Raw genomic sequence first — 26,245 nt, 5'->3', positions numbered from 1 at the left:
TCGGTGCAATCGGACTTCTTCTAAAGGTCACCTATACTTGCTTCACACAGTTAAAGAGCAAGTCTGGACGTTATGAAAGCTCTAATCGTAGTACGACTGCTTCACACACAGCGAAAGTAAACTTATGTTCTACTACCATTTTATAAAGAACAATTTTAAATACTTACCGAAAATTGTGAAAAAACTATAAAATACAATTATAGGCACTCGAAATTTGCCATTTTGATTTCGATGTATCGGGAGGAAAGAGTTAGAATCCTGCCTCGGGCATGGATGTGTATGGTGTCCTTAGGTGAGTTAGGTTTAAGTAGTTCTAAGTTCTAGGGGACTGATGACCTCAGAAGTTAAGTCCCATAGTGCCATAATCAAACGCTGCGTTTGTGGCTATTTTATTTACTGTGACTGACAGTCCAGAAAACAATAAGGAAAGGAGAAATGTGAATAGTTGAAAAGAAGTTAATTTACTCACTAAAATCCTATATCCCTTGTGGCGAAACATTATTAATCAATGTATCGCTGGATAACGCCCAAAAGAGGGAAAGAAAATGTGGTAGCTAAGTAGGATATTACACTTGAAAAATGATAGATGTAACTGCTATTTCTAGTGACAGGAGGGTCGTTTGAGTTGACTTTCTTCAGCCAAATCCCACTACTTATAGAATAAACACTAGTAAACCGAGCTGTGACCAGCTAGTTTCAGCATTAAGCTAGTTAGCACGGTTGTTGTAAGGCTTTAAACACTCTAATTTTTACAACTAATGAAGGTTGATCCCCATCACGTCGTTGTAACAACTGATTATCACAATAAGAACTCTGAAAACAAAGTAAGCATGAGGGTTTGAGCTGTGTGGCGTTATCCGATCGGAGCAGGTAAAACCATAAGTGCTTGGATACCGTCCAGGGGAATTCTAGGTGCCGGACTGTCATCAATTTGCAGGGTCGCAAATGTCCGGAAACCACATAGCACGGAAGGTAATTGGAAGAATAGGAAGGATATATGCTGCGATAGTTATCAGGAGGTGAAGAGGCTTTCACAGAATAGACTAGCGTGGAGAACTGCATCAAAACCAGTCATCAAAGTGAAGACTGCATCAACAACTACCTACGTCTGATTTACAGTTAGGTGCCTGTCCACTATGTATAATGATCCATTGTATTTTTCATTATTTCTCGTTAGACTAGAAGGCAAACTGAGCAGTGTTGAGTACAACTTTTGTTACGGGTGTGAGAGATGAGGGGGCGGTGACTCACCGTGGAAGGACTGGTTGGTGTTGACCCTGATTGTCATGTAGCCCGCCTTGCAGCTGGCCGTCACCACCGGCGAGAACTCCTGGTCCAGCAGCGCCGCCGCACCCTGCAACACAAGCAAGAGCATGAGTCAACCGGCAGCGCTGACAACGGCGCCAGCTGGCAGGCAGTATCTCAAGCACATCGTCGGGCGATAACTCTAAATATTACGCACTCAGTACAATCGTTCACAAGAGCAACAATGCCGCCTTTACGCGAATGATATGTCGTCAGTTCAACAGATGCCTCGAACATTTGTTAGTCGAAATTATACGGAAGGTCGATGTTGCTAACTGGTTATTTCCTGTTAAACATGCTACTGGCAATAGAGTCAAAAATCCCTCATGCATTTCACATCATCATTCACTTTACGCGATGGCGTCACGATCCAAATGATAAAGCTTATAAAAACCGCTGAGATGTTACTGGAAAAAGAACTTTCCCAGATTATTTAGTTCTTTATGAAATTAAACTTAGCTCAAGGTTCGGAAGATAAAAATGGATTTGGACGTGACTGGTATCTCAGAGGATACAAGAGCATAAAAAAGAAAGAAACAATTTATATGCCTCAACATAATTTACTACTATCAATTTAAAGATCCAACTCACAGAATAATAGTTCTAGTTCCAAAGGATAACTCATTTCATTGCTGCAAAAGACTATTACGAGAAGCATTAACTGTCTAAAAATTAAACAGTCAAGCACGAAAACCATTCAAGTGAATCTTACATTCACTCTCAAAGGAACAGTATATTATTTTTCACGAGGTTTACTTATACTTGCACTGTGCCTGGGGTAATGACAATTCATAGGCCACGATCGCCTCGCACTAACACCAATGATTCTCTTTCAGCTTCTGAGCTAAAATTGTATAACAACGACTAATAGGACCTTCACTTGTTGGAATAAGAGATTAATTGTTCGCATAAATAAAAAAGTAGACATGTATCTACTTACAACGATTTGTTCGTCATCTCACATCAGTTTAGGATACACTTCCATCTATATAACTTGGGCCCAAAAAAGCTTGTAATACAACGCAGCCCAATGCACTGCACAAAACGTCTTCCAGTTCAACCATTGCCTAGTTATCGTGAAACCTTCACAAAAGCTACGGAAGACGGACAAGCACGGTTTGCAGGTGTTGTGCTTCGTTCTGAAAGAATGCCGCGAAAAAAGGCGGACTGACATCCTAGGGATGCCGTCGAGTTTCGAGGACCTGAGACACTTGAGTAGGAAGGGGGGGGGGGGGGGGGAGAGAGATCCAAAGTCTTTCCTGCTGCGAATACAGGCCTACTGTTAAGCCACGGCCTTCTTACGAGTCAGGCAGATAGAGACGCACCTGGAGGCGTTCTCAGTGGTTTAGGGAATTGACCACGAACAAGTGGCGGGCACATCAACGGAACACGGAGTGAGAACGGCGCCTGTATTCCCATGATCCAGGCCGGCCACTGGCCATGGACTTTTCGAAAGAAGATAAGAAAGGGTTGGCACCCTGTAACCAACACTTACAAGGGCGAATTAAGCAATGTCGATTACTCGCTGGGTGACAGCGTAAATTGAGCCCACCAATAATAAGATGATACCGATGCGCATTCAGCCCCTTGAAGCACAAGAGCAGAGGGTATGACAACAACAGTATAGACCACAAGCAGCCTGTGATTTTTTTCTGACATCATTCGACGAACACTCTGATAGCCTTTGCATGTCTTTTTTGGTACTTTGGAGAAGTGATTCGAGTTTTCATTGAGAGTGTCTTCTTACTAGGGTAATTTCTGGAGATACTTTTAAACAACATTTTGCTAAGTTAATCGACTGCTGTTTCGCACAGAGAGCTCATACTTCAAGTTAGATTTGTGTCTTCATCTCGACGTGTTTTGGTAGCCGGCTAGCGACCTGGCCAATACGATTGCCGGGTAGTGGCTTCACCTGGAGCGCTTGGGCGGAAGCGAGGAATAAGAAATGGACTAAACTGTTCTGAGCTGAGCCCTAAGGCTGCAATGGATGGACGTAAATGACGTAAGCTGCCAATCAACGGTCACTTAACACCATGTCGATTTGCATGGAGACTGACAAGTTGCGCCAAAATTATGCCACACGAGAACAACTTCATGCACCGTAATCTCCCCCTTACAGGACAAATTGCTGTGTCTACATCCAGTCAAACCGGCCGTCGAGATTCTTGTCCTGATAATTTTTGCGTAATTGTAATAAATGTCAATTTCTCTACATTATCAATTTGGATGTATTACAGTTTGGTGTCCAAAACGGAACCATATAGTTCCAGATCGACATTTTGTTACATTTTTGGCGTCCTGCGTGGTGTCCTGTCATTTACATGCATTATTAATTTCCATTTCACTACATGCTTACGACTGCTTGTACATACTGCGAATCGAATGGCAAGACTCCTTGTACACACTGAAAATCGAATGGCAAACAGCAGTTGTTAATGCGGGAGTATTTCTCGTGAGCATGCAATGATTTATACAAATAAGGGGCGTTCGAAAAGTTTCCGTTTGAGGGCGTTGCTACAGCGTATATGCAACGTAGCGCGACTCCGATGCGCGTATATAAACCCCGACATGTAGGTGAGGGGTTAGTGTGGCATTCGCGTCTTTCCGACGTGCATGGGATAAATGCGGAAAGGTGAACTGCGACGACGTTATTTCCAAATGCGTCCGACCAGGAGTAACGTGCTGTTATTCTTTTCTTGGACGCTGAAGGACAAACCGCGCTAGACATTCATCGGAGAATGAAGGTGCATGGATGCAGAATGTCTGTCCAAAACCACGCTTGTGTTGCTGCTTCATAAAGCGCGCCCGCATATAGCAAATGTAACGCAGAAGCTACGCCAACTCAAGTGGGAAGGACTCGGGCACCCGCCCTACACATCTGACGTCTCCCCACGAGACTGTCATGCTTTCGGTCCCTTAAAAAAATACCTTGAAGGGCCGACGATTCCTGTCGGACTAGAAAGTAGCCTACAGCAGGCAGTTACGGACTTCTTCACGCAACAGGACACGGTGTTTCACCAAACGGGTATCTTCAACCTGGTGCGTCGGTTCACTGATTGCCTCAATGTCTACGGCGATTTTGACTGATTGGCATGCCGATTTTGGACTGTACAGTCTTCGTACGGAGACTTTTTGATCGCCCCCTTACAGAATCACCTTCCGACACACAACTTTATTTAGGACGACGTTTGCTTTCCAGAAGAATACCAGCAACTTCTCGACACGAATTTTGTTTCCAAATCTGAAAACTGTTGGAAGTATGTGAAAATTATTACCTACAACTGTTAGAAAGAAGCTGTGACTAATGTGTGGCGCTGTTTATTTCAGTCTCGGGTGATATTATTTAAGCGTTTAGGCTGGGAAACGAGGCACATTTAATCCAAAAAATGTGAGTGAGTGAGTGTGTGTGTGTGTGTGTGTGTGTGTGTGTGTGTGTGAGAGAGAGAGAGAGAGAGAGAGAGAGAGAGAGAGAGAGACTGTGATTGTACCGCAACTGCAACTCAGCAGATTTGGGCATTTAAATACTCTGAGCGGATTATTGGCTCTGATAACTATGGGACTTAACATCTGAGCTCATCAGTCCCCTAGAAGTTAGAACTACTTAAACCTAACTAACCTAAGGACATCACACACATCCATGCCCGAGGCAGCATTCGAACCTGCGACCGTAGCGGTCGCGCGGTTCCAGATTGAAGTGCCTAGAACCGCACGGCCACAACGGCCGGCTGACCGGATTATTATTTGACAGTTATCTGTGGGAGTTACCAACGAAAAAACATTCGGCGTGAATCGAGTGCAAATTAACTCTTGGAGATTAGTTAACGTCTGAGCGTCTGTAAATCAGAAATAGGCATTCCACCACGTGCCAACGAATGGGAGCGCGCGCGGGCGCGTGCTCGTGCGCGCGCACACATACACACACACAGACGCGAGCGCGCGTGTGATTATGTTATGCTCAATACTTTTCTTCCCTGTTCTCCTGTACAACTGTGTTGTTTTATAAGTACGTCAACAGCAGTTACACATTTATCACAATATAACATACAGAAGAATGCTGAAGATTAGATGGGTAGATCACATAATTAATGAGGAGGTATTGAATAGAATTGGGGAGAAGAGAAATTCGTGGCACAACTTGACTAGAAGAAGGGATCGCTTGGTAGGACATATTCTGAGGCATCAAGGGATCACCAATTTCGTATTGGTGGGTAGCGTGGAGGGTAAAAATCATAGAGGGAGACCAAGAGATGAATACACTAAACAGATTCAGAAGGATGTAGGTTGCAGAAGGTACTGGGAGATGAAGAAGCTTGCATAGGATAGAGTAGCACGGAGAGCTGCGTCAAACCAGTGTCTGGAATGAAGACCACAACAATAGCAACAACATTGCTTTTTCAATGTTTTGGCTTTACTGTGGCAAACGTGCGTACTGTACTAAGAATAACAGTCTAGATCGCACAAATTACATTTACTTGTGACCGGATTGAACCCAAAGGCGTACTATCTTCAGACCGTACTCGAAATCTGCTGTATGGAGATGGATCCAACTGCTCTGCTGCGGTGTTGAAATCATCAGGAGACTTCTGCAGTTCCTGCTTCGTGGATCCGTCTTCACACATCAACTTTGGCGTAAGGTCTGAAGACGGTTCGCCTTTGGACTGAAACCGATCACTAGTAAATACGATTTGTGCGATCTATACTGTTTTTCTAACTAAAGTTGTGAAATTGATCGCTGTTTTACCAGAAGGTTTTCGAAAATTTGAAACGGGCATACGCTTCCACAAGTCCTGCCTGTGGATGAAACTATTCGCACACATATCGCACAACGTTTGACACTGATCCATAGTTAAACAGAACAACGTAAAATGTTTTAAGTTTCAGGTCATCCACGGTGGATACATTCACCGTTCGTATTCGAATCTGACAAATCGTTTCGTGTCAAACGCTTTCATCGACTGGTCGTAACATCCAAACATATATCCACATTGCGTGACTGGACTGTGGAGCTTTTATCTTTGGAGTGGAACGTATTTTTATGTAGCGAAATAAGCGAAGTATCAAAAGGTTTTGGGAAGCTGAGAATAAAAAGATGAGTAAAGCTAACTAATGGCTGTATGTCTTTAAAGTACCTAATGAATTAATAATAACAATAATAGCACATCATACACGTGAAAATAAATTGGTTCAAGATGGTCTCATGTGCGTAAAAGTGCAATCCACTGTCAGTCCCACGTATCAAGTGACAGCAGATAAAAAAATCTCTCTTCGATTCGCAGTCCACAACGTTTCACAATGCTGATCCTTCAGGTCTCACGAGAAGAAAAGACCAACGAAAGGCTGGTACACCAATTGACATTAACATTCGACTCAAACTTTTGTCGAGAGAAATGTTTCGCTCCGCCTCGCAGAGACAATTCAGCGCTTAACGGATTCTCGCAGCATTGTCACGCGTAGCAGAATGGGACGGCAGGATACTCCGACATGGACAATAGAACTATAGAATACAGGTAACAAGCGATCCTCATTACTAGAGTCGTTTGACGAGAGACATTTCACGACCAACAAAGCCGCGGGACGTACCTCAGACTGATATGTCAATCTTCCAACACGCACGCTTGCTCCGCCGGCAGCGAGTAATGGTGTTCGAAGCCTTCAGCTACCGCGGTATCCAGTAAATTACTAATCGCGACACGATACCCTGCTGTCAGATGAGACTATAAATGCTTTTTTTTTTTTTTTTTTTTACCTGTGTCGCGATCCAATGGCAAAGGATTCGCAGTTTCTATCAGAACCAACAGATTGGATCATCATCTTCAGCACGTCTTAGGCTTTGCCAGGTACGCTACATACAGAAATTAGTCTGTCTTTCTGTCTGGTTTAGAGTCTCCCTATGTTTTTTCGTACTGTTGGTTTGTATTTATACAGTATTTTTCGTAGTCAGTAATGCTCCATCCTATTGAGTGCTCTTTCCATTTCCTTCCGTAATCTTCTATTTTTTTCATTCAGAGACATCAATCCTAATATTAGCCTTGTTTTTGTATTTCGCTTTCGATCTTGTCTTGTGCATCCTGCTACATGTCTGAGAGTCTCATTTCTGCCCTCTGAAGTCGTAGTGTATCGTACTTCGTTATTATTCAGGTTTCGCTTCCATACATAAAACTGTGAGTGGCCATATTTTATAAAATACTGAAATCGTTCCTTTCCTTGGTTTCCGCGTGGAGGTTCATGTGATAATACCATTTACCAAGTTAAATTATGTTGAAAATCAGTTTCGTGTCCTTGTGTTATATTGCGTCCTAAGTATTTAAAATTTGTTGCTTGCTCTACAATTATTGCTGTTCTAAATCCGATTTTGTTTATGTCATCACTTTTGTTTTGTCTGCAAGTTGTATGTATGTTTTTCTTTACAGATGATGCAACTCTTTGTAGAATTTCACTATTGCTACTAATTACCTGTTCATCTGCAAATAGCATTGTTAGTATATAGTCTAGATTTTTAAGATTAAAAGAGTAAAACTTCATTTATCCATTAGAAAGGGGGGTTTCGTTTAGTATTTGGAAGTTGGTGCTCTCTCGTACTATATTGTGCATCACTGTGATGTAATAGGGACGCAAATTATTTTATTTCTGATAATAAGTCCAGGTGATAACTGCACCTTCATCTTAAGGCTAGGTTGAGGCTCTCTCGTATTTCGATTGAGATTGCATCTGCATGACGTAATAGCGATAAAAAATCTATTCTTATATGCTCAATAGAAGAATAACCAATGTTTCAGCGAAACGGATATATTTGAGACAGGTAGAAAGCGAGCCACTTTCCCACCCAATACTCCACCAATTGCCAAGATACTCATCTGACGTGTTTCAACATCAGGTCATCTAAGAGTCAGCAATACGTACTATTGGGGTCACAATTAAATCATCTGCTACCGACATCAATCACAAGCTATTTTTTATTGGCCACCAAATCTGTTTTGTGATAAGTTTTGGTTTTCTAGACGTTCCTGAGCCTGATGGCTCTAAGCACTATGGGACTTAACATCTGAGGTCATCAGTCCCCTAGACTCAGAACTACTTAAACCTAACTAACCTAAGGACATCACACACATCCATGCCCGAGGCAGGATTCGAACCTGCGACCGTAGCAGCAGTGCAGTTCCGGATTGAAGCGCCTAGAATCGCTCGGCCACAGCGGCCGGCGAACAATAAAGAAACTAGAAACCTATCTTCTACATCTTCATGTTGAGTATGCTTAGCAGACGATAACATCAGTGTTCACAGGGCTGAAAGTATACTAGCTAATTTGACAAACACTCAGGCAGCCTGTCGCACGTCGACCCGCCCGCTAAGTCACTTAGCGATAATCCTATAGAAAATGTCTGGGACTATATGGAACAGGTACTGAACAGAATTAGGGAGTAGAGAAATTTGTGGCACAACCTGACTAGAAGAAGGGGTCGGTTGGTAGGCCACATTCTGAGGCATCAAGGCATCACCAATTTAGTACGGGGGAGGGGGGGAGGGGAGGAGAAACGTGGGGGGTAAAAACCGTAGAGGGAGGCAAAGAGGTCAATACAGTAAGCAGATTCAGAAGGATGTAGATTGCAGTAGCTACTCGGAGGCTTGCATAGGGTAGAGGAGCATGGAGAGCTGCATCAAACCAGTCTTTGGACTGAAGACGACAACAACAACAACAACAAAATATGTAACAAGAGGTGAAACGTACCAGTTCACACCTCGACACGTCTTTTAGTTGAATGCCTTTCTTTACGTGCCCATACAGCCATCTCATCAGTGGAAATACTAAAGGACAGTCTGACCATTCGGAGCGTACATTAGTTGAAGTCGTATCCTGGTACAAAGTTACATAGGGTTAAGGTGGGCGGAGGACGCTCACCAAATTGGCTGAAAACATCTATTTTCGATTTTTTAATTTTTTTAGTAGAATTAATGGAAAACAAGTTCTCCGAGTTGTAATGCTGAAATGGCATCCGAACTGCCCGAAAAGTAACGAAATATGTGATGCAAGTTTTGTACCATGCTCACATTTTGAAGCAACTCTTCAACACCAGTTTATTGAACGACGATTCCGTGGATTACTTTCAAGCAAATTTGTACAGTATATATCTAAAAGGCTGTGATTTATACACTATGGCTTTACAATCAACTGCGACTCTGTTCCGTATCTCTGTGTCTCAAAATTCACTCATACGGAAAAGATGCCGTAAAACCAAATTTTCATATGCTGCAATTGTCAGTTTTGCAAATTATGATGCGTTCTTGTTTTTAATAATGAGAACATAGGGAGACTGAAGTTATCAGTGCGAATTGGCTTTAAGACAAAGTTTCGCTCAAGGCATCTTGTGAAAAACAGATTTTGAGCGCTTCTCTCCAGCTGAAAAATCAGTTGAAGACCTGGTAAAGGAAAGAAGACAGAAATAAAAAACCATGAACCAGAAGAGAAGCTTTGAAGGGAAAGACGACAGTGACTACAAGTATGGGGTCTCCTGAAGATGTGACATAAGAAAAAAAATGTTAGATTGAATTTTAAATTGCTTCTCTTGAAACTTACGTTTTTAAAGTTTATGTACCTTATAGATGTTGCGATAATTCATCTGCACCCGAAACACAACGTTGATAATTTCTACAACTATGGGGACTAGAACGACTATTATGATGGTTTCTAATCGGTTGTATGGCAGCCATACTATCAGAGATTACGATTATTTGTTGTTTGGCTGGGAGGAGGGGACCAAATAGCGAGGTTATCGGTCCTATCAGATTAGGGAAGGATGGGGAAGGAAGTCGGCCGTGCCCTTTTAAAGGAACCATCCCAGTATTTGCCTGACGCGATTTAGGGAAACCACGGAAAACCAAAATCAGGGTGGCCAGACGCGGGCTTGAACCGTCGTCCTCCCGAAAGCGAGTCCAGTATGACTATTGCATCTGCTGCGACTGTCGGTGCGAATAGCTGGATTATCAAAATGGCAATCAGTTCAGCATTCATAATAGTGGAGTGTGGATCCAGCTGATATAGTCAGCATTGTTTCTATCTGGGTACCCAATAGGCACTACCAGCATCGTCACTAAACTTGAACCCATTTGTTTACAACATGCACGGATCATGATAGTGAGACGGGAATTGCGTTCCCGTTGCGTTAATTCGGTCTTGGTTGTGAGTTAAACTGGTTGTGGCATCGCTCTACAGTGTCGACGTTGCGTATGGCCTAATACGGTATAGAGGACTTTTCCACACCTTGTACTTTAAGGCTTGCATCTCTGCTTATTTATTCAGCATCTTCCGTACACGCGGTAGGATGATAATTCCGGAGTTTTTGGCATGGGGCCATATTCGTCGAAATAGAGCCACAAGAGGAATTTCTCGCAGAGGTATGTTCGTCACAGCTTTAATTGTGGTTCAATCATTGATATGAACTGCGTAGTGTCTCGTATTTGGAGCTTCTTCCACGAAGTTGGTAGCTCAGTAGTTTTATCATCAGTGACTGTCTTCAGCTAGATACGACGTACCTGAAGGACCTTGTGGGCTCTCTCTTGCCAAATTGTGCCATTATCAACGCTAGACGTTGTTTTCACTGTTTTAACGCGGTGTCTCCTGTGGGCCACTAATATTTTATGGTTATGTTTACGGTTGTAGATATTACTGTTTTCCCGGTGTCATTGCTAGATTCGTATTGAGAAAGAACGAATCGGAAATCGTTGGCGGGTCATTCTGATTGAGATTTTCAATGGTCTCCGTAAATCACTTCATGCTAATGCGAGATGATTTCTTCAATAAGACCACAGGCAGTATGGCCTGCTATATTCCCAATACTTTTCCCCGTGAACCAGTGTCCAAAGGCGAACAGTCTCAATGTCGATGCACTGTACAGCTTTAAGTTTCCCCCTTTCACCCTGACTACTGGTGTTTCAGGATATCAGTTCCTGATGGGTCATTCCTCCTGCAGCTGGCCTACGCCGTCATTTTTCACTGATGACTTTTCGTCGCTCACGCTCTCGTTGATTTCTCAGCGAGGGCGGAACTCTGACGAACACCACGGGCGGTTCCTGCCGGCTGCGGTGAAAGGCGTTGCCCGAGATCCCACGGCGACCACTGCGACGTCTTTATCGTGGCGGTCGCAAACTTTCTGTTATTCGTCCGCGTTCACAAGCACCAGTATAGAATAGCGAGCTTTCTATCCGGCGACCGTGTGGAAACGGGCGCGCGAGAAAGATGAAAATAATTGTGTCCTTCCGCCAAGCTCCTTCAGAATACTTCGGTGACGAGAATCCACCGAGCAGCCACAAAGATTGCTGACCATATCTTCAAAATGCGACATTCCGTATCTCTATGTCGTTGGAACCCCAACGTAGCGTCCGCGGCTACCCGACCGCCGGGGCTGTTCTTCAGCTAAGTAACGTAGCACTTTAGCTTTTTATGTTTGACCGTGCGTTATTCTGGCCTGTACTAGTTTATTTTATGCTTCTGAAGAAGGCTAGATTACTCTAGCTGAAACCTGGGTAAAGACCAGTAACATTATGCAACTGAGGCGGATTTTTGACATCTTAATTTATCACAGTTGCTGACAGGGCTGCAACATGTTAAAAATTCTATAGTAAATGCTAGCAATTGCAGTATAAGTTTACTAAGAGGTATATTATAGTCTTTGATTCCATACATACAAATAATACACCAAGAAATACCACACTGGCGACCTTTGTAATCTAAAATAACCGTAACTGCCGAAAATAAATCAGCTTAAACCACACAACACCATTTAATGACATCAGTAGACCAATAAAGCCACAATGGCGAAATTTTGTGCACTACTGGCCATTAAAATTGCTAAACCACGAAGATGACGTGCTACAAACGCGAAATTTAACCGTCAGGAAGAAGATGCTGTGATATGCAAATGATTAGCTTTTCGTAGCATTCACACATGGTCTAGGCGCTCAGTCCGGAATCGCGCGACTGCTACGGTCGCAGGTTCGAATCCTACCTCGGGCATGGATGTGTGTGATGTCCTTAGGTTAGTTAGGTTTAAGTAGTTCTAAGTTCTAGGGGACTGATGACCACAGATGTTTAGTCCCATAGTGCTCAGAGCCATTCACACATGGTTGGCGCCGGTGGCGACACCTACAACGTGCTCACATGAGGAAAGTTTCCAACGGATTTCTCATACACAAACAGCAGCTGATCGGCGTTGCCTGGTGAAACGTTGTTGCGATGCGTCGTGTAAGGAGGAGAAATGCGTACCAGCACGTTTCCGACTTTGATAAAGGTCGAATTGTAGCCTATCGCGATTGCGGTTTATCGTATCGTGAAATTTCTGCTCGCGTTGGTCGAGATCCAATGACTGTTAGCAGAATATGGACTCGATGGGTTCAGGAGGGTAATACGGAACGCCGTGCTGGATCCCAACGGCCTCGTATCACTAGCAGTCGAGATGACAAGCATCTTATCCGCATAGCTGTAACGGATCGTGCAGCCACGTCTCGATCCCTGAGTCAACAGATGGGGACGTTTGCAAGGCAACAACCATCTGCACGAACAGTTCGACGACGTTTGCAGCAGCATGGACTATCAGCTCGGAGACCGTGGTTCCGGTTACCCTTGAAGCTGCATCACAGACAGGACCGCCTGCGATGGTGTTCAAAATGGCTCTGAGCACTGTGGGACTTAACATCTGAGGTCATCAGTCCCCTAGAACTTAGAACTACTTAAACCTAACTAACCTAAGGACATCACACACATTCATGCCCGAGGCAGGATTCGAACCTGCCACCGTAGCAGTTGCGCGATCCCGGACTCCAGCGCCTATAACCGCGTGGCCACCGCGGTCGGCTGCGATGGTTTACTGAACAACGGACCTGGGTGCACGAATGGCAAAATGTCATTTTTTCGGATGAATCCAGGTTCTGTTTACAGCATCATCATGGTCGCATACCTGTTTGGCGACATCGCGGTGGACGCACATTGGAAGCGTGCATTCGTCATCGCCGTAATGGCATATCACCTGGAGTGATGGTATGGGGTGCCATTGGTTAGACGTCTCGGTCACCTCTTGTTCGCATTGACGCCACTTTGAACAGTGGACGTTACATTTCAGATGTGTTACGACCCGTGGCTCTACCCTTCATTCGATCCCTGCGAAACCCTACATTTCAGCAGGATAATGCACAACCGCATGTTTCAGGTCCTGTACGGGCCTTTCTGGATACAGAAAATGTTCGACTGCTGCCCTGGCCAGCACATTCTCCAGATCTCTCACCAACTGAAAACGTCTAGTCAATGGTGGCCGAGCAACTGGCTTGTCACAATACGCCAGTCACTACTCTTGATGAACTGTGGTATCGTGTTGAAGCTGCATGGGCAGCTGTACCTGTACACGCCATACAAGCTCTGTTTGACTCAATGCCCAGGCGTATAAAGGCCGTTATTACGGCCAGAGGTGATTGTTCTGGGTACTGATTTCTCAGGATCTATGCACCCAAATTGGGTGATAATGTAATCACATGTCAGTTGTAGTATAATATATTTGTCCAATGAATACCCGTTTATCATCTGCATTTCTTCTTGGTGTAGCAATTTTAATGACCAGTAGTTTATATTACAAAACATCGTAATTGCCGAAAAATAAGTCAGCTAGGACATGTTACTGGGCTAGAGTGTTTTTATGTTAACAGATAAAAAGCAAAACAGCGTATATTATCAAGTAAACATTAGCTCACAAAATGATGCATCTTAAAATATGAGCTGATTTTAACTCTTAATAGTGCGTACGATCACCATGACGGCAACGCACGCTCTGCAACGCGCTCCAATGCTGGCCACAAGACTGATAAGGACTTCCTGTGGCACGGCGTTCCATTCCTCTACCAGCACAGTTGACAACTGTTGCAACGTCGTTGGATCATGTGGACGTGCCGCAATACGTCTCCTCAATGGATCCCACACGTACTCGAAGGTATTTAAATCTGCGAAAGGGGCAGGCCAGTCCATTCGCCCAATATCCTTTCATTCCTTGAGCTCTTTCATCTGCGGTGTTCGATGCTGAAGCTCATTGTTATCCGTAAAAATGAAGTCAGTGCCGAATGCGTTCCTGAAAGAACGTACAGTCGTGGACAAAACGAGCGAGACCCCTCGCCGTTTCGTTATACTGATCCGCACAGCTTTCAAGTCTGCTACACAGCATAGCAGGCAAGGCGACGAAGTGCTACCAACATACTACGCACAGGCGTGAAATTGAAAAACTGTTTTCAATCATGTGTAAGACTATATCAATGCTGATTAGTGTCTTAACCACAACACCTAAATATAAGATATAAATGAAAGAAGAAACGCTAATTAGTATGAACTCTTCCACACGTGTGCTTTTCCAGATGTGAATTCGGTCCTGACTTCATTGTTGTGGATGACAGTGCGCGACCGCGTAGGAGGCAAGAGCTCTTGGAACGAGAGGATATTCAGCGAATGGATTGGCTGTTAGTTTCCCCGACGTAAATTCCATGGAGTACTTGTGGAATGCGTTGGGGAGGCGTATTGAAGCACGTCTAAATGGCACCAACGGTCATTAAATAGTTGTCAACCGCGTTGCTGGAGGACTGGAATCTCCAAGCACAAGAACTGCTTGCCAACCTTGAGGCCAATACGGCAGCACCTTGCAGATCTGTCCATGGTGACGTCACGCCCTATTGAGGACCAGGTCCCTCCGTTTGTAACGTCCAGCGGACCATCATGAATCGCGGCCTACTTGAAAGCAATAATTGTCTTTGAATAAAAATGTCATTAATGTTCATCTCATTTCGTATTTCCTTCAGTTAATATCTGTGCTGTACTGCAGCAGTCGTTTCTACGTATGGCCCAGCTTTTCTGAGGTGCGTTTCTTGGCAGTGATAAGTCATGCGAGAGTTATTTTTGTCCTTAAGGTTCGCAGACCACTGAATATGACATAAAATAATTCCTTTTACAGCTAAAGCATGCCAATAACCTTAATGTATGTAACTGTAGTTTTCGCAATCATGATGCGCCCACTTTCCTTACGACATGGGCACATAGCTTTTAAATCCATCGGACTGCCATCATTTGACACTGCATCACAAATGCAATACATAAGACACATATGTACTTACTGTACTTATACTTTTACATGTGGAAGCTTTGCTATTCATCTCCCGTTATGTGAAATATTCGTATATCCATAATATTATGCATTAACAATGGGAGTTTCAGATTCGCTTGAAAATGGCCCGGATGTGAAGGCCGAAAGTGGTTGTTAAATAAAGTATAAATCAGTAAATGGAGCGGCCTTTTATTAGCTGAATACTGAGCCGCGGAATAAAAACACTCTCTGAACAGGGAGAAACTAATAAAATCAACTTCTCACGAACAACAAAAATTCAAATGCGACTTTTGAATGAGAAACCTGTTGCGTAATCCTGCCTTTTATATACGAGGGTGAGTCAAATGAAAACCTTAAATTTGTAATAACAAATCGAAATTTCGCGTCGTTATCCTGTAAGTTGGTGAGCGTCCTACAAACAGCGTGCATAATGGCCTGTAGGTGGCAGCTTAGTGCAGATGCACACATACCGTCGTAGTATCAGTATAAAGATGGCCGCCCCACTTGCGACTTGCACCAGAGAAGATTCGGTTTTCGCGTAGAGAAGATGTGAAACCTACTGAAAATCATCGACGAATGAAGGTTCAGTATGTTGATGCATGTTTGTCACAGCAGCAAGTCTACGAATGAAGTAGGAAATTCGCAAATGGTGTGACTTCAGTAGAAGATGCTTCTCATCTAGGTCAGGCATAACAAGTTGTGGCTCCACAAAACATTTCAGCAGTTGAAGCCATAGTGAGGGAAAACCGCCGAGTGACATTGAATGACATTGCAGCATGTTTACAGATTAGTCATGGGTCAGCACACCACATTGTGCATGACGTGCTCCAGTTTGACAAAGTGTCTGCAAGATGGGTGCCACGGCAGCTGACTCCTGAAATGCGAGAACGACGTGTTGATGCTTGTGAAGAACTTTTTCGGCGCTTTGAACGAGAAGGTGATGGCTTCCTTGCAAGAATCGTTACTGGGGACGAAACCTGGTTTCACTTCCACCAACCGGAAACGAAGAGAGCGAGCAAGGAATGGCGCCATCCCTCATCACCAAAACCAAAGAAGTTTCGAACAGAACCATCAGCAGGGAAGGTTATGCTAACTCTCTTTTGGGACGAAAAGGCGTCATTTTGGAACATTATATGCCTAGAGGGACCACTGTCACCAGTGCATCATACATAGATCTCCTAAAAAATCATCTGCGACCTGCAAAAATCAAATCAAAGGGACGTGGATTGCTGTCAGCAGGTGTCCTTTTGCAACATGACAATGCAAGGCCCCACACTGCCCCTACAACAGTTGCAACAATCACAGACCTGCATTTCGAGTGTCTTCCTCATCCACCATACTACCAGACCTTGCCCCAAGTGATTTCCATATGTTTGGACCACTCAAAGACGCATTGGGAGGAAAGAAGTTCCGTTCTGATGAAGAGGTACGCCACACGGTGTATGACTGGTTGTGCGGACTACCAAAAGAATTTTTTTCTAAAGGAATTTATGCACTTTGTAAGCGCTGGAGGACTTGCATTGAGCGTGGGGGAGATTATGTTGAAAAGTGATACAGCTTTTTAACACTTCTGCATAATATTTAAAAAATATTTAAGATTTTCATTTGACTCACTCTCGTATATTCTAGATGTCAGTACTATCTAATGATTTCCGTAGCGAACCATGCAGTTCAATTCGTGCCAATCTGGCGTTGTTGCATGACGTGTTTATGGTGATGTCATATTAATAGCCAGAAGTGTACTTTGGTAACCACTCCGTGTCGGCCGCATCGTCCACTCAGCATTGTCTGTGAGACGGCTCAGCTCGGGCAGAAGGCAAACAGAGCAGCGCCGGCGGACACGGGTGTTTGCCGGCAGTATTTGCACGCGCCCACGTTCTCGGCGGCTGACAGGCGGCGTCGCCAGTGGAAGAGTAACCCTGATATGCGGAAGAAACCAGGAAGCACGTGACCGCGACATCAGGGACGTTGGCCGTCTTTAACAAATTTGCCGATGAAAATGTCAACGATTTTGAATAACAGCGCTGCAGTAGGGGCTACTAGGCGGATTGATTCATCGAGTGATTATTAATGCAGCTCCCTAAAGCGAATGCTCGTAAGCATTTATAGTTCAGTCTTCGTCTGGCGTTGAAAACTGCCAAGGCCAATAACGGCTTCTGACCGGATCAAGAACGAAAAGAATTCTGGTAGTTTAACTTCTCACGAAATCCTTAATGTTGGGTTAACAACCTTTAAAACGACACACAAACACGGCAGTTCTTGCGTAAACATGGCGGAGGAATGTGGTGGTCCATAAACAGATGGCCGAGGAGTAAAGTAACCGTCTCTCAAATGGTTCTCCGGCCATCGGCAGTTTGGACTGTAACTAATTTGCATAGTGTTTTCGGTTGTTCGTTAGCTGGCTGGTCGTTACGGATGCCTAATGGAAGGTAAACAACGTACCTTGCAGCGACCCTGCAGCCTCCGTAGCTGCGAGATAATCGCTCTTTGGGTGTCCAGTAGGACTGTTGCGTGTCGTATGTATTCGTTACTGAGTAAAGAATGTTCCGCTTTACTCGAAGTACCGTTTCGTAACTGCCTGAAAGGCCTTGTCTTCTTCCCGCAGATTCGTGGCGACTCGATAGATTTCGTATTCCACCAATTTCTTATTTCAATAGAGCAAGTGTTTAATGATACTGTCTAACGAACGAAGCCCACGAGAAAGACAGGTCGCGGCGCGTACGTCACAGCATGCGACACTTTAGCTCTTAGGATTTCCAGGAGTCGGAGGGGAGCGTGTAACTGATTCAGACGCGTTTAATAATTATTAACTGGGCTTTTAAATGCATGCACGCTCTAGATAGCACACGACAAAGTTACGACCTTTTTGGGTACCTCTTCAATCACATACTGATTTCCCATGGGTCCTGCATGAAGACGAGCGATCGCGAAGTGAGGTGCACACGGTGACTTTTGTGACGCCACAAGTTCATCATGGGCCCCGTATTTCTCGTGGTGCCCGGTAACGAATAAATTTTGTCACTCGCAATGTTTCATTTCCCTGCCTGCAATTGGCATCCGACTCGGGCAGAGTCGGCAGTATTCCTAATCCTCCATTTCTTTCTTTTCGCGCATATTACGGATTCTGCGATACGGCAAATCGCCAGCTTTCCGTTAAAGTACAGCGTTAAATGTGGGCTTTAAGAGAAGCTATCCGCCATACGACAGAATTGCCGTGTCTGCCTGTAGCGCCGTTTGTCAGGCAGTTCCGTGGTCATTCAGTTTGGAATTAAAGGGTGCCCCAAAAGGCACGTTACAACTTAAGTGACGTATAACTCAACTTGTAATTAACTTAGAGAAAAAAAGTAAAGTTTAAGTGATTCACCAAATCAAAACAAAAACTTTATGAAACACAATGATTAATTGACTGGCGACTCCATGGCGTGTTGTGTGCACCACGACCAAATAGTGGATAGAATTGGAAGGAAAATCAGCATTGGCCGTATTTTGTTGTTTTATTGTCAGCAAAATCTATTTTCTGTCACTTAGTGACCATCCTCAGTGCTGTAATATACAATTAAAATTGGTAGCCACTGGTATCAAGCTATAAACATAGTTTATGTGATCGCTCTAAGCTTGTGGTTATAGCTTGATGCCAGTGCCTACCAATTTTAATTGTATATTACAGCAATATTACAGCTGACAATAAAGCAACAAAATACGGCCAATGCTGATTTTCCTTCCAATTCTATCCAATGAATAAATGTTTTGCCTTTTCAAGTGTTAAGAGCAACATAACAGAAAAAAAAGAAATTTCTTGTTGTACGCTGGCTGGAGCACCACAAATGAATAGAAAAATGGAGTGTGCACTTGAAAAGGCACAGTGTGTGGCTTGGTTTATTGAAACAAAGTGAGACAGCCAAGTTCAGAGAAATTTCAGAACACGGTGCGGGAAACCACCATCCTCTCAGCCATCCATAAGAAAGTAGCACAGCAACTTTATAGAAACAGGGAGTGTAGATGTGAAGCTACATGTGGGCTGGCTAGGGTGGTGATACAAGACGGAATTCGATATGTTTCCCAGTGTTCTGTCCACAATGCATCAAAAGAATTACCAATCCCCCGTACGACAGTGCACTGGGTGCTCAGAAAGTGTCATCTGTTTCTCTGAACTTGAGTGTCTGACGTAGTTTCAATAAACCACACCAAATACTGTGCCTTTTGCTAGGCAGACCCCATTTTTCGATTCATTTAGGGTACTGTATTCGCTCTACAACAACAAATAAAAGGATTCCTTCACTTATGTTGTTCTTGTCACCTAGAAATGGCAACCATTTATTCAATATCTTACATGAACTAAAAATTTTTGACTTGTTGCATCAGACAAAATATACTTTCTTCTCTAAGTTAATTACAATTAGATTTACATGACACTGAAGTTGTAACGTACGTTTTGGGACAACATGTGTTTTGATATGATTGCGAGTAGTATTCTTGCAGCTTCAGCTGTTACCATTGACGTTAGTACAGCCAGGGTCACTGCTGGTCAGTGAGTAGAAGAGAAAAGTCTGTTCAGCGAAGAGATTCCACTCAAATGGTCCACGACCACGATTATATCCAAAACTTTGTAGAGGGGCAAAAAGACATGCCTGTGTAATGACTACATCAGTAATGACGTTCAGTAACGAGTGGCGAATGCTTCATAACGAGTATGCTCTCGACGATACCAAATACACATGGCAGAAAATTTAGTAGTTACTTTTACAGCCCTGGTGTCTAGCGTCGGTCTTGTTCCTTCTCCTGTAGGATTTTGAGTTACCTAGGCATACCTACTGAAACTGTACTCTAGCAAAAAAAATTTCAGAACTTATTACGGGATACTGATTGTGTCTCTCTGTTCTAAGTCTATCGTCATCTCCAATTCTCACTAAGTTCTTGATCCGTTTTTGGAACTTAACAACCTTTATGTCCATTAAATCCATAAACTGCCACCTGTCAAAGAACATTTTGAAACACTATTTTGTCAAACTAAAATTATCGCCGCGATATTATTCCATGTATAGCTCGATCAACAGGAAAGAAACAGAAGTAGTATTTTTATACAAATTAAATAACGTAATTTCGGAGACCCGGTCCCATACAGAGATGATTTTATGTATATAGACTGAAGTGGCAAGTGAAAATTTGTACGAAGCCCGGGAATCGAACCCCGGTCTCCGGCCCACTAGGCAGGTGCGTTAGCCATTAAGTCAGCTGTCCACTCAATTGCACGGATTACTATGGCACTCCTCCCTCCTCGGTCCAAATTCCCACTGCCGTCCCAGTCTACCTTAAACTCCCCTTTACACACGAACAGAATTGCCGAGGCTCTGCTTGTTCTGGAATAGCACCTCAACATCGAACGTAAATGGGGGATACGGCTCAAAACGCGGGAGCAGATACTTATAAAAATGAAATGACACAATTCCAGAGAATTTACTGGTACAAATTTTCACTCGCCGCTTCTGTCTATATGCATAAAATCATGTCTGTATGTGACCAATAAAGTCTCTGAAATTGCGTAAAAAAGCCCAGACCACATTTATGGAATATCTGAACGAATTTACCTGCCCCTGGACACAGATGCCATAAAAAAGGTAACTTGAATTTCAAGATTCATATCATTGCAATAAATGTTGTTTACACTTGATGTGCAATGCTAATGATTCTTCGTCACAATTGATTATTAGTAATTGCTCAACAGCAGTGGAGGATTTAGAATCTCTTGTCAACTATGTTGCTCGGACATGTGTTCTACTCACCTTCCCTTGGCTCAGTGATTTTCAATCTTCCTCATACTATTGCCCTTGAGAGCAATAGGATATTACATAGTACACCTCCCCCTCTCCCTCCATCATCAACATTAATGCCCATCTAAGATTTAGAATCGAAAGAATATGTTTTGAACACTTTCATTTTAAAATCAGGAAAGATAAATGACATTTAGTTTCTGTATGTGTTTCGTTAACCCCTGAACTAATGAGGCAGTGAGACACTGGTCCTGCTTATTCAAACAATATTTTTTTTAACGATGAAGTAATTGACAGTACATCGCGAGTGCTACCTACAATCTCTTCACGGAAAATAACGCTACCTATCCACATTGAGGATACACACTTGTTATAAAATATTTTTCTTCTGCACTATACCTCTCCCTAGCCAGACTTGATTCATCCACCCCCTTTTAAAATAAACACAAATTTCATGCACTATACTTCGGCCTACTGTTTGTAAATCACTTGTTCAGTTGTCTCCTTAATTCAGAACTGGCGGAAATTGGAAGATTTCACGCTGCCAGTATTCTGACCATTGCCACTGGTAATAGTAAATAATAATATAGTGTAGGCCCTACAGCTGTCTTGTAGACATTACATAGTCACTTTTGCGTTGTGCTATCAACTAGTTCGTACATTGTTGAAGTGAATAATGGAGCAATTACTGGTCTATTTTACGAACTACCCACAACTGGAAGACGACATTTTCGTGAGGTACTTAAACATATAAGTCTCAGTTTTACTCCCACAGATGCACGGTAAACAGTAAAAAGTACGTGTGGAATGGGTGGACTAAGTGAGGAAGCTGTTGTTCACACATTCGTTTTACAAGCCGTAACCTCTATCACATTGCGTCATAGTAAATGCCAATTTGAAAAAAAAATGTAATTAATGGTAACATATCTAATCAGTATTACAGTTTCGCGATCAAACCACAAGAAGGGTCATTCTTGTTTTTAGTCCTCAGAAAATTGTATTTTGCCGTCAGGTTGTAATAACCCCCAGGCTGGGCACCATTGCCTTACATAATCGCGAAACGGTCCTTTCGTCTCTTCGTGGGACATCCGTGGTGTCGCACTTACTTCCACTTGCGGCTACGGCCAGAAGTCAGGCACTGTTAGTAGCGTGGACGCGAAAGGCAAATTACGCGACGTACTGCCTCACGTATTTAATCGGAAACGTTCACTAATAGTGTCGGAGTAAACTTCTGCATTACCACATGTCAGATCAGTCGAAACAAGGGTCACTAGCCTCGCTTTGGCCCGTGGGACAAGGTTAAACTTCTCACTATTCCGAAGTTAATGACTCAGAGTCCCGCAGCTATCCAACGACTCACAGGAAAATTACCACTGACATGGGATACGTGCAATGTCTCGTCTAATAAACGTCACCGTCCAGCACACTACTTCGCTCCATAACCTACTATCATATCTCTGCTTACTAAACGCCGACACACTCGCTACGGCAACACTTGCATAAAAAACTGGAATCACTCCACCCGTGATCCACATCCGTGCACGGGAAAGCACACACGGGAACCAACTTTCGGATTCTCTTAAGTTTACCGCCACACACCGTTGGGTGGCTTGCGGAGTATAAATGTAGATGTAGATGTACATATCGCAAGAAATAAATCGATTGATCATGAAGGATCGCCTTTTTCCGGCTTCTGAAATATACTACGAAAACACACGACCTCCATCCCAGAGGGCACCCGACTTCTACAGTCCATGAGGACCGCAAGCCGACTCCCTAATTTCGCGAGCACGCAACCCCCCCCCCCCCTTCCCCACACACACACGAAATTATTTAGCACTAGATGAGAAATCCGGCGTTACCCAGGTATTTGTTTATAGCTGTGCCCGAGGCTTCATACGCATAGAATTTGTTTTTGACTTATAAAACTTCTTTGCATACAACGTTTGTTGTAGTACGTTGTTGGGGACACAACGAAAAACTTGTTTGCTTCATTATCTCGCCGGAGAGCGACCTACACCTGGCCGTGCGAAAAGCAACTGACACTAAGGTCCACTCCCGCAATACACACCCACTGGCCTTGCGCTTTGTTTACGATCAGGTCATAACATAAGCTCACCGGGAATTTTACACTTTTAAAGCGAAATGTTCAAGATTAGGAATAAACGGGATTCGGGTCATAAAATCTTGCTCACCTGGGCAATTTCTAGTCAAGATTTCCGCTTCTATGATCTTACGCTGAGAGAAGTAACTTCAAGCCTCTGCGAGTGAAGCGTTCTGAGGAGCGAGATAATACTTTATGCTCTCGATCAGATTTAAATCGGCCCTTGCATTCGGAAGGAGTTCCCAAAGAGCATGTTAAAACCTGATGTTGAAGCCGCAGCAAGCCTTGAATCACGATCTCCATCGGATTCTGGAGACTGCTTAACGCTCTGCCTTTTAGCCGTTCTGTTATATTAAGAAAGACTTGGCTGTTTTCTAGGTAATGTATTCATTAATGAAACAAAATCATAATTTAATAAACAGGCACCCAAATCACAAAGCAAACTTAATAAAATCGTATTTCCTAACAAAGAATATAAATAAAACCCTATCAAAAGAAGCATAGCAACGGCGTTAAGTTTTGAATACAGAAAGGAAAATGAGTAAACCCGCCTATGTTAGCCAAGTAAATTCGTTATTAGTTTCTATTCATAGAGATAAGATTGCGGAGTTTTAAAAAAATAGACAGCGCCATCTACTGGTCTTTGGTGTACACATCCGAGCTACTAAGCTGAGTAGGCTATTTTAGATAAAACTTTAAATTACGATATTCCTTTTTTTGTGTTCTGATTTTCATAAAATAAAGCCTATACTTTGTCCCAAGCTCCCCTCGAGTTACCTTCGAAAACCTGATGAAAATGAAAATTCGTGTAATAGTTTTGGAGATTAACGTGTCCAAACAGACAGACACGACGGTTTTTGTTATTAGTGCAGATACAGATTTAGGCCTTCAAGCCAATCCGAATTAGGAGCAGAATGTACCCACGCTGATTGGCCATTTGCTGTTACCGCCAATAGCGCTTGTGTAAGGTGCTGCCTCCTGCAGGGCTTTTCAAAGTTTCTCTGTCACAGATGTTTGAAGACTCCGGCTGTCCGGGGGTGATCACTCGTAAAAGTTTCTCTGTCACAGATGTTGGAAAACACCGGTTGTGACGGGGTGATTACTGGCCCTTAAAAACAGCATAGTCGTCTTCGACCACCAGCGATTTACGAGGATTAGTGAAAGAGTGGTCTGTCATCATCAGACCGGACAAAAACAGTTCTAACCCTGTAACCGGAAACTGGCAGAGACTGCTACAATTAGCAAACAGGGCTAGCACACATGGACGGCTGCTAAATGACATGTTACAATGTCGGTATTTCCGTATGTCCATCATCCACCTACAGTCCCTCCACTGTCCATGTGTCCTGGAAACTCCATGTAATATTCATTGCAGCTATTATTACACTTTCCACCATCTGTTACTTAACCCACTGGTTTGGTTTCCTGTTCTTATAGCAATTCTCGACATATATATCTCCGCTGTTCGCTGAAGAACACAGCTTTTGAACGTTTTTAGCATTAAAAGTCCACGTCTCACTGCCGTTCGTCAAAAACGGCGATAGGTATTGATTCCAAATCTCAGTTTTCAGACACACTGGAAGCTTAGATTTGGACATATTACGAAAATTACTCAAAACAATTTTTACTCTTGTGTACGTTGCTTTTGGTATTCACCTAGTCATTGCCGTCAAATGCTATAAATACAAAAGATATTCACTTAGTTTGACGACATCAATTTAAAAATCTTGGCGTATTATTACTACGCGCTACGTCCTTTGGCCACCTATAAGTCAGTTTTAATGTAACTGCCAACGTCAAGTACTATTTTAGAGTCCGCAGCTCGTGGTCGTGCGGTAGCGTTCTCGCTTCCCACGTCCGGGTCCCCGGGTTCGATTCGCGGCGGGGTCAAGGATTTTCTCTGCCTCGTGATGACTGGGTGTTGTGTGATGTCCTTAGGTTAGTTAGGTTTAAGTAGTTCTAAGTTCTAGTGGACTGATGACCATAGATGTTAAGTCCCATAGTGCTCAGAGCCATACTATTTTAGAACACGATGCACAGTTATCATATTCGAGTGACCAGATACCGAATGTGTGTTTTTTTTCGTACTTACAGAACTTTACAAACAGTAGTAGTTTCATTTCACTCCTATGAACTGAAATTACTCTATATCTTTTATATTTATTTTCTGTTAGTCTCGGTTCTTGTAAAATCTTAAGTTTTATTAATAGTAGTGGCCGAGCGGTTCTAGGCACTACAGTCTGGAACCGCTTGACCGCTACGGTCGCAGGTTCGAATCCTGCCTCGGGCATAGATGTGTATGATGTCCTTAGGTTAGTTAGGTTTAAGTAGTTCTACGTTCTAGGGGACTGATGACCTCAGAGGTTAAGTCCCATAGTGCTCAGAGCCATTTGAACCATTTCATTAATAGTTGCTCACAAATAACAGATACGCACTGTGTCAATAGATTCTGGATAAAATGTTTCAAATGGCTCTGAGCACTATGAGACTTAACATCTGAGGTCATCAGTCCCCTAGAACATAGAACTAATTAAACCTAACTAACCTAAGGACATCACACATATCCATGCCGGGCAGGATTCGAGCTTGCGACCGTAGCAGTCGCGTGGTTCCGGACTGTAGCGCCTAGAACCGCTCGGCCACCAGGGCCAGCAGCTTCTGGATAAACTTTTAGGGACCACAAAAACAAATTTCATCAACAGTAGAGGCCGACATGCAAAGAATTTCGTAAATTCCTTGTGAAGTAAATATCACAACAAAAAATGGACCTCTAAATTTACAAACCTTTATAAAATTCATTAGTTATTTTTGGACCTCCACAAATGGTTTTGAACGTTCAAATTGAATTTAAATCACAGAAAAAAGCCACGAAAAGTTTTGTAACACTACATAAATTAATAATTTGATTGCTTTCTGACATGCTAAAAGTAGCATTGGCTTCTGTA

General features: G+C 43.3%; 1 protein-coding gene across 1 annotated transcript in view; it reads right to left on the bottom strand.

Moving 5' to 3' along the window:
• Positions 1–26,245, bottom strand: part of LOC126094700 (uncharacterized) — a 477,763-nt gene that overhangs the window by 94,025 nt on the left and 357,493 nt on the right. The window contains exon 2 of the mRNA XM_049909228.1: positions 1,252–1,354. Coding sequence (XP_049765185.1) covers positions 1,252–1,354 — 103 coding nt within the window. The remainder of the gene's footprint in view (positions 1–1,251; positions 1,355–26,245) is intronic.

The sequence above is a fragment of the Schistocerca cancellata genome, chromosome 8 (assembly GCF_023864275.1).
Source record: "Schistocerca cancellata isolate TAMUIC-IGC-003103 chromosome 8, iqSchCanc2.1, whole genome shotgun sequence".
Classification (NCBI taxonomy): Eukaryota; Metazoa; Arthropoda; class Insecta; order Orthoptera; family Acrididae; genus Schistocerca; species Schistocerca cancellata.
The sequence above is the reverse complement of the archived record's forward strand: the minus strand, read 5'-3'. Positions and strand labels throughout refer to the sequence as shown.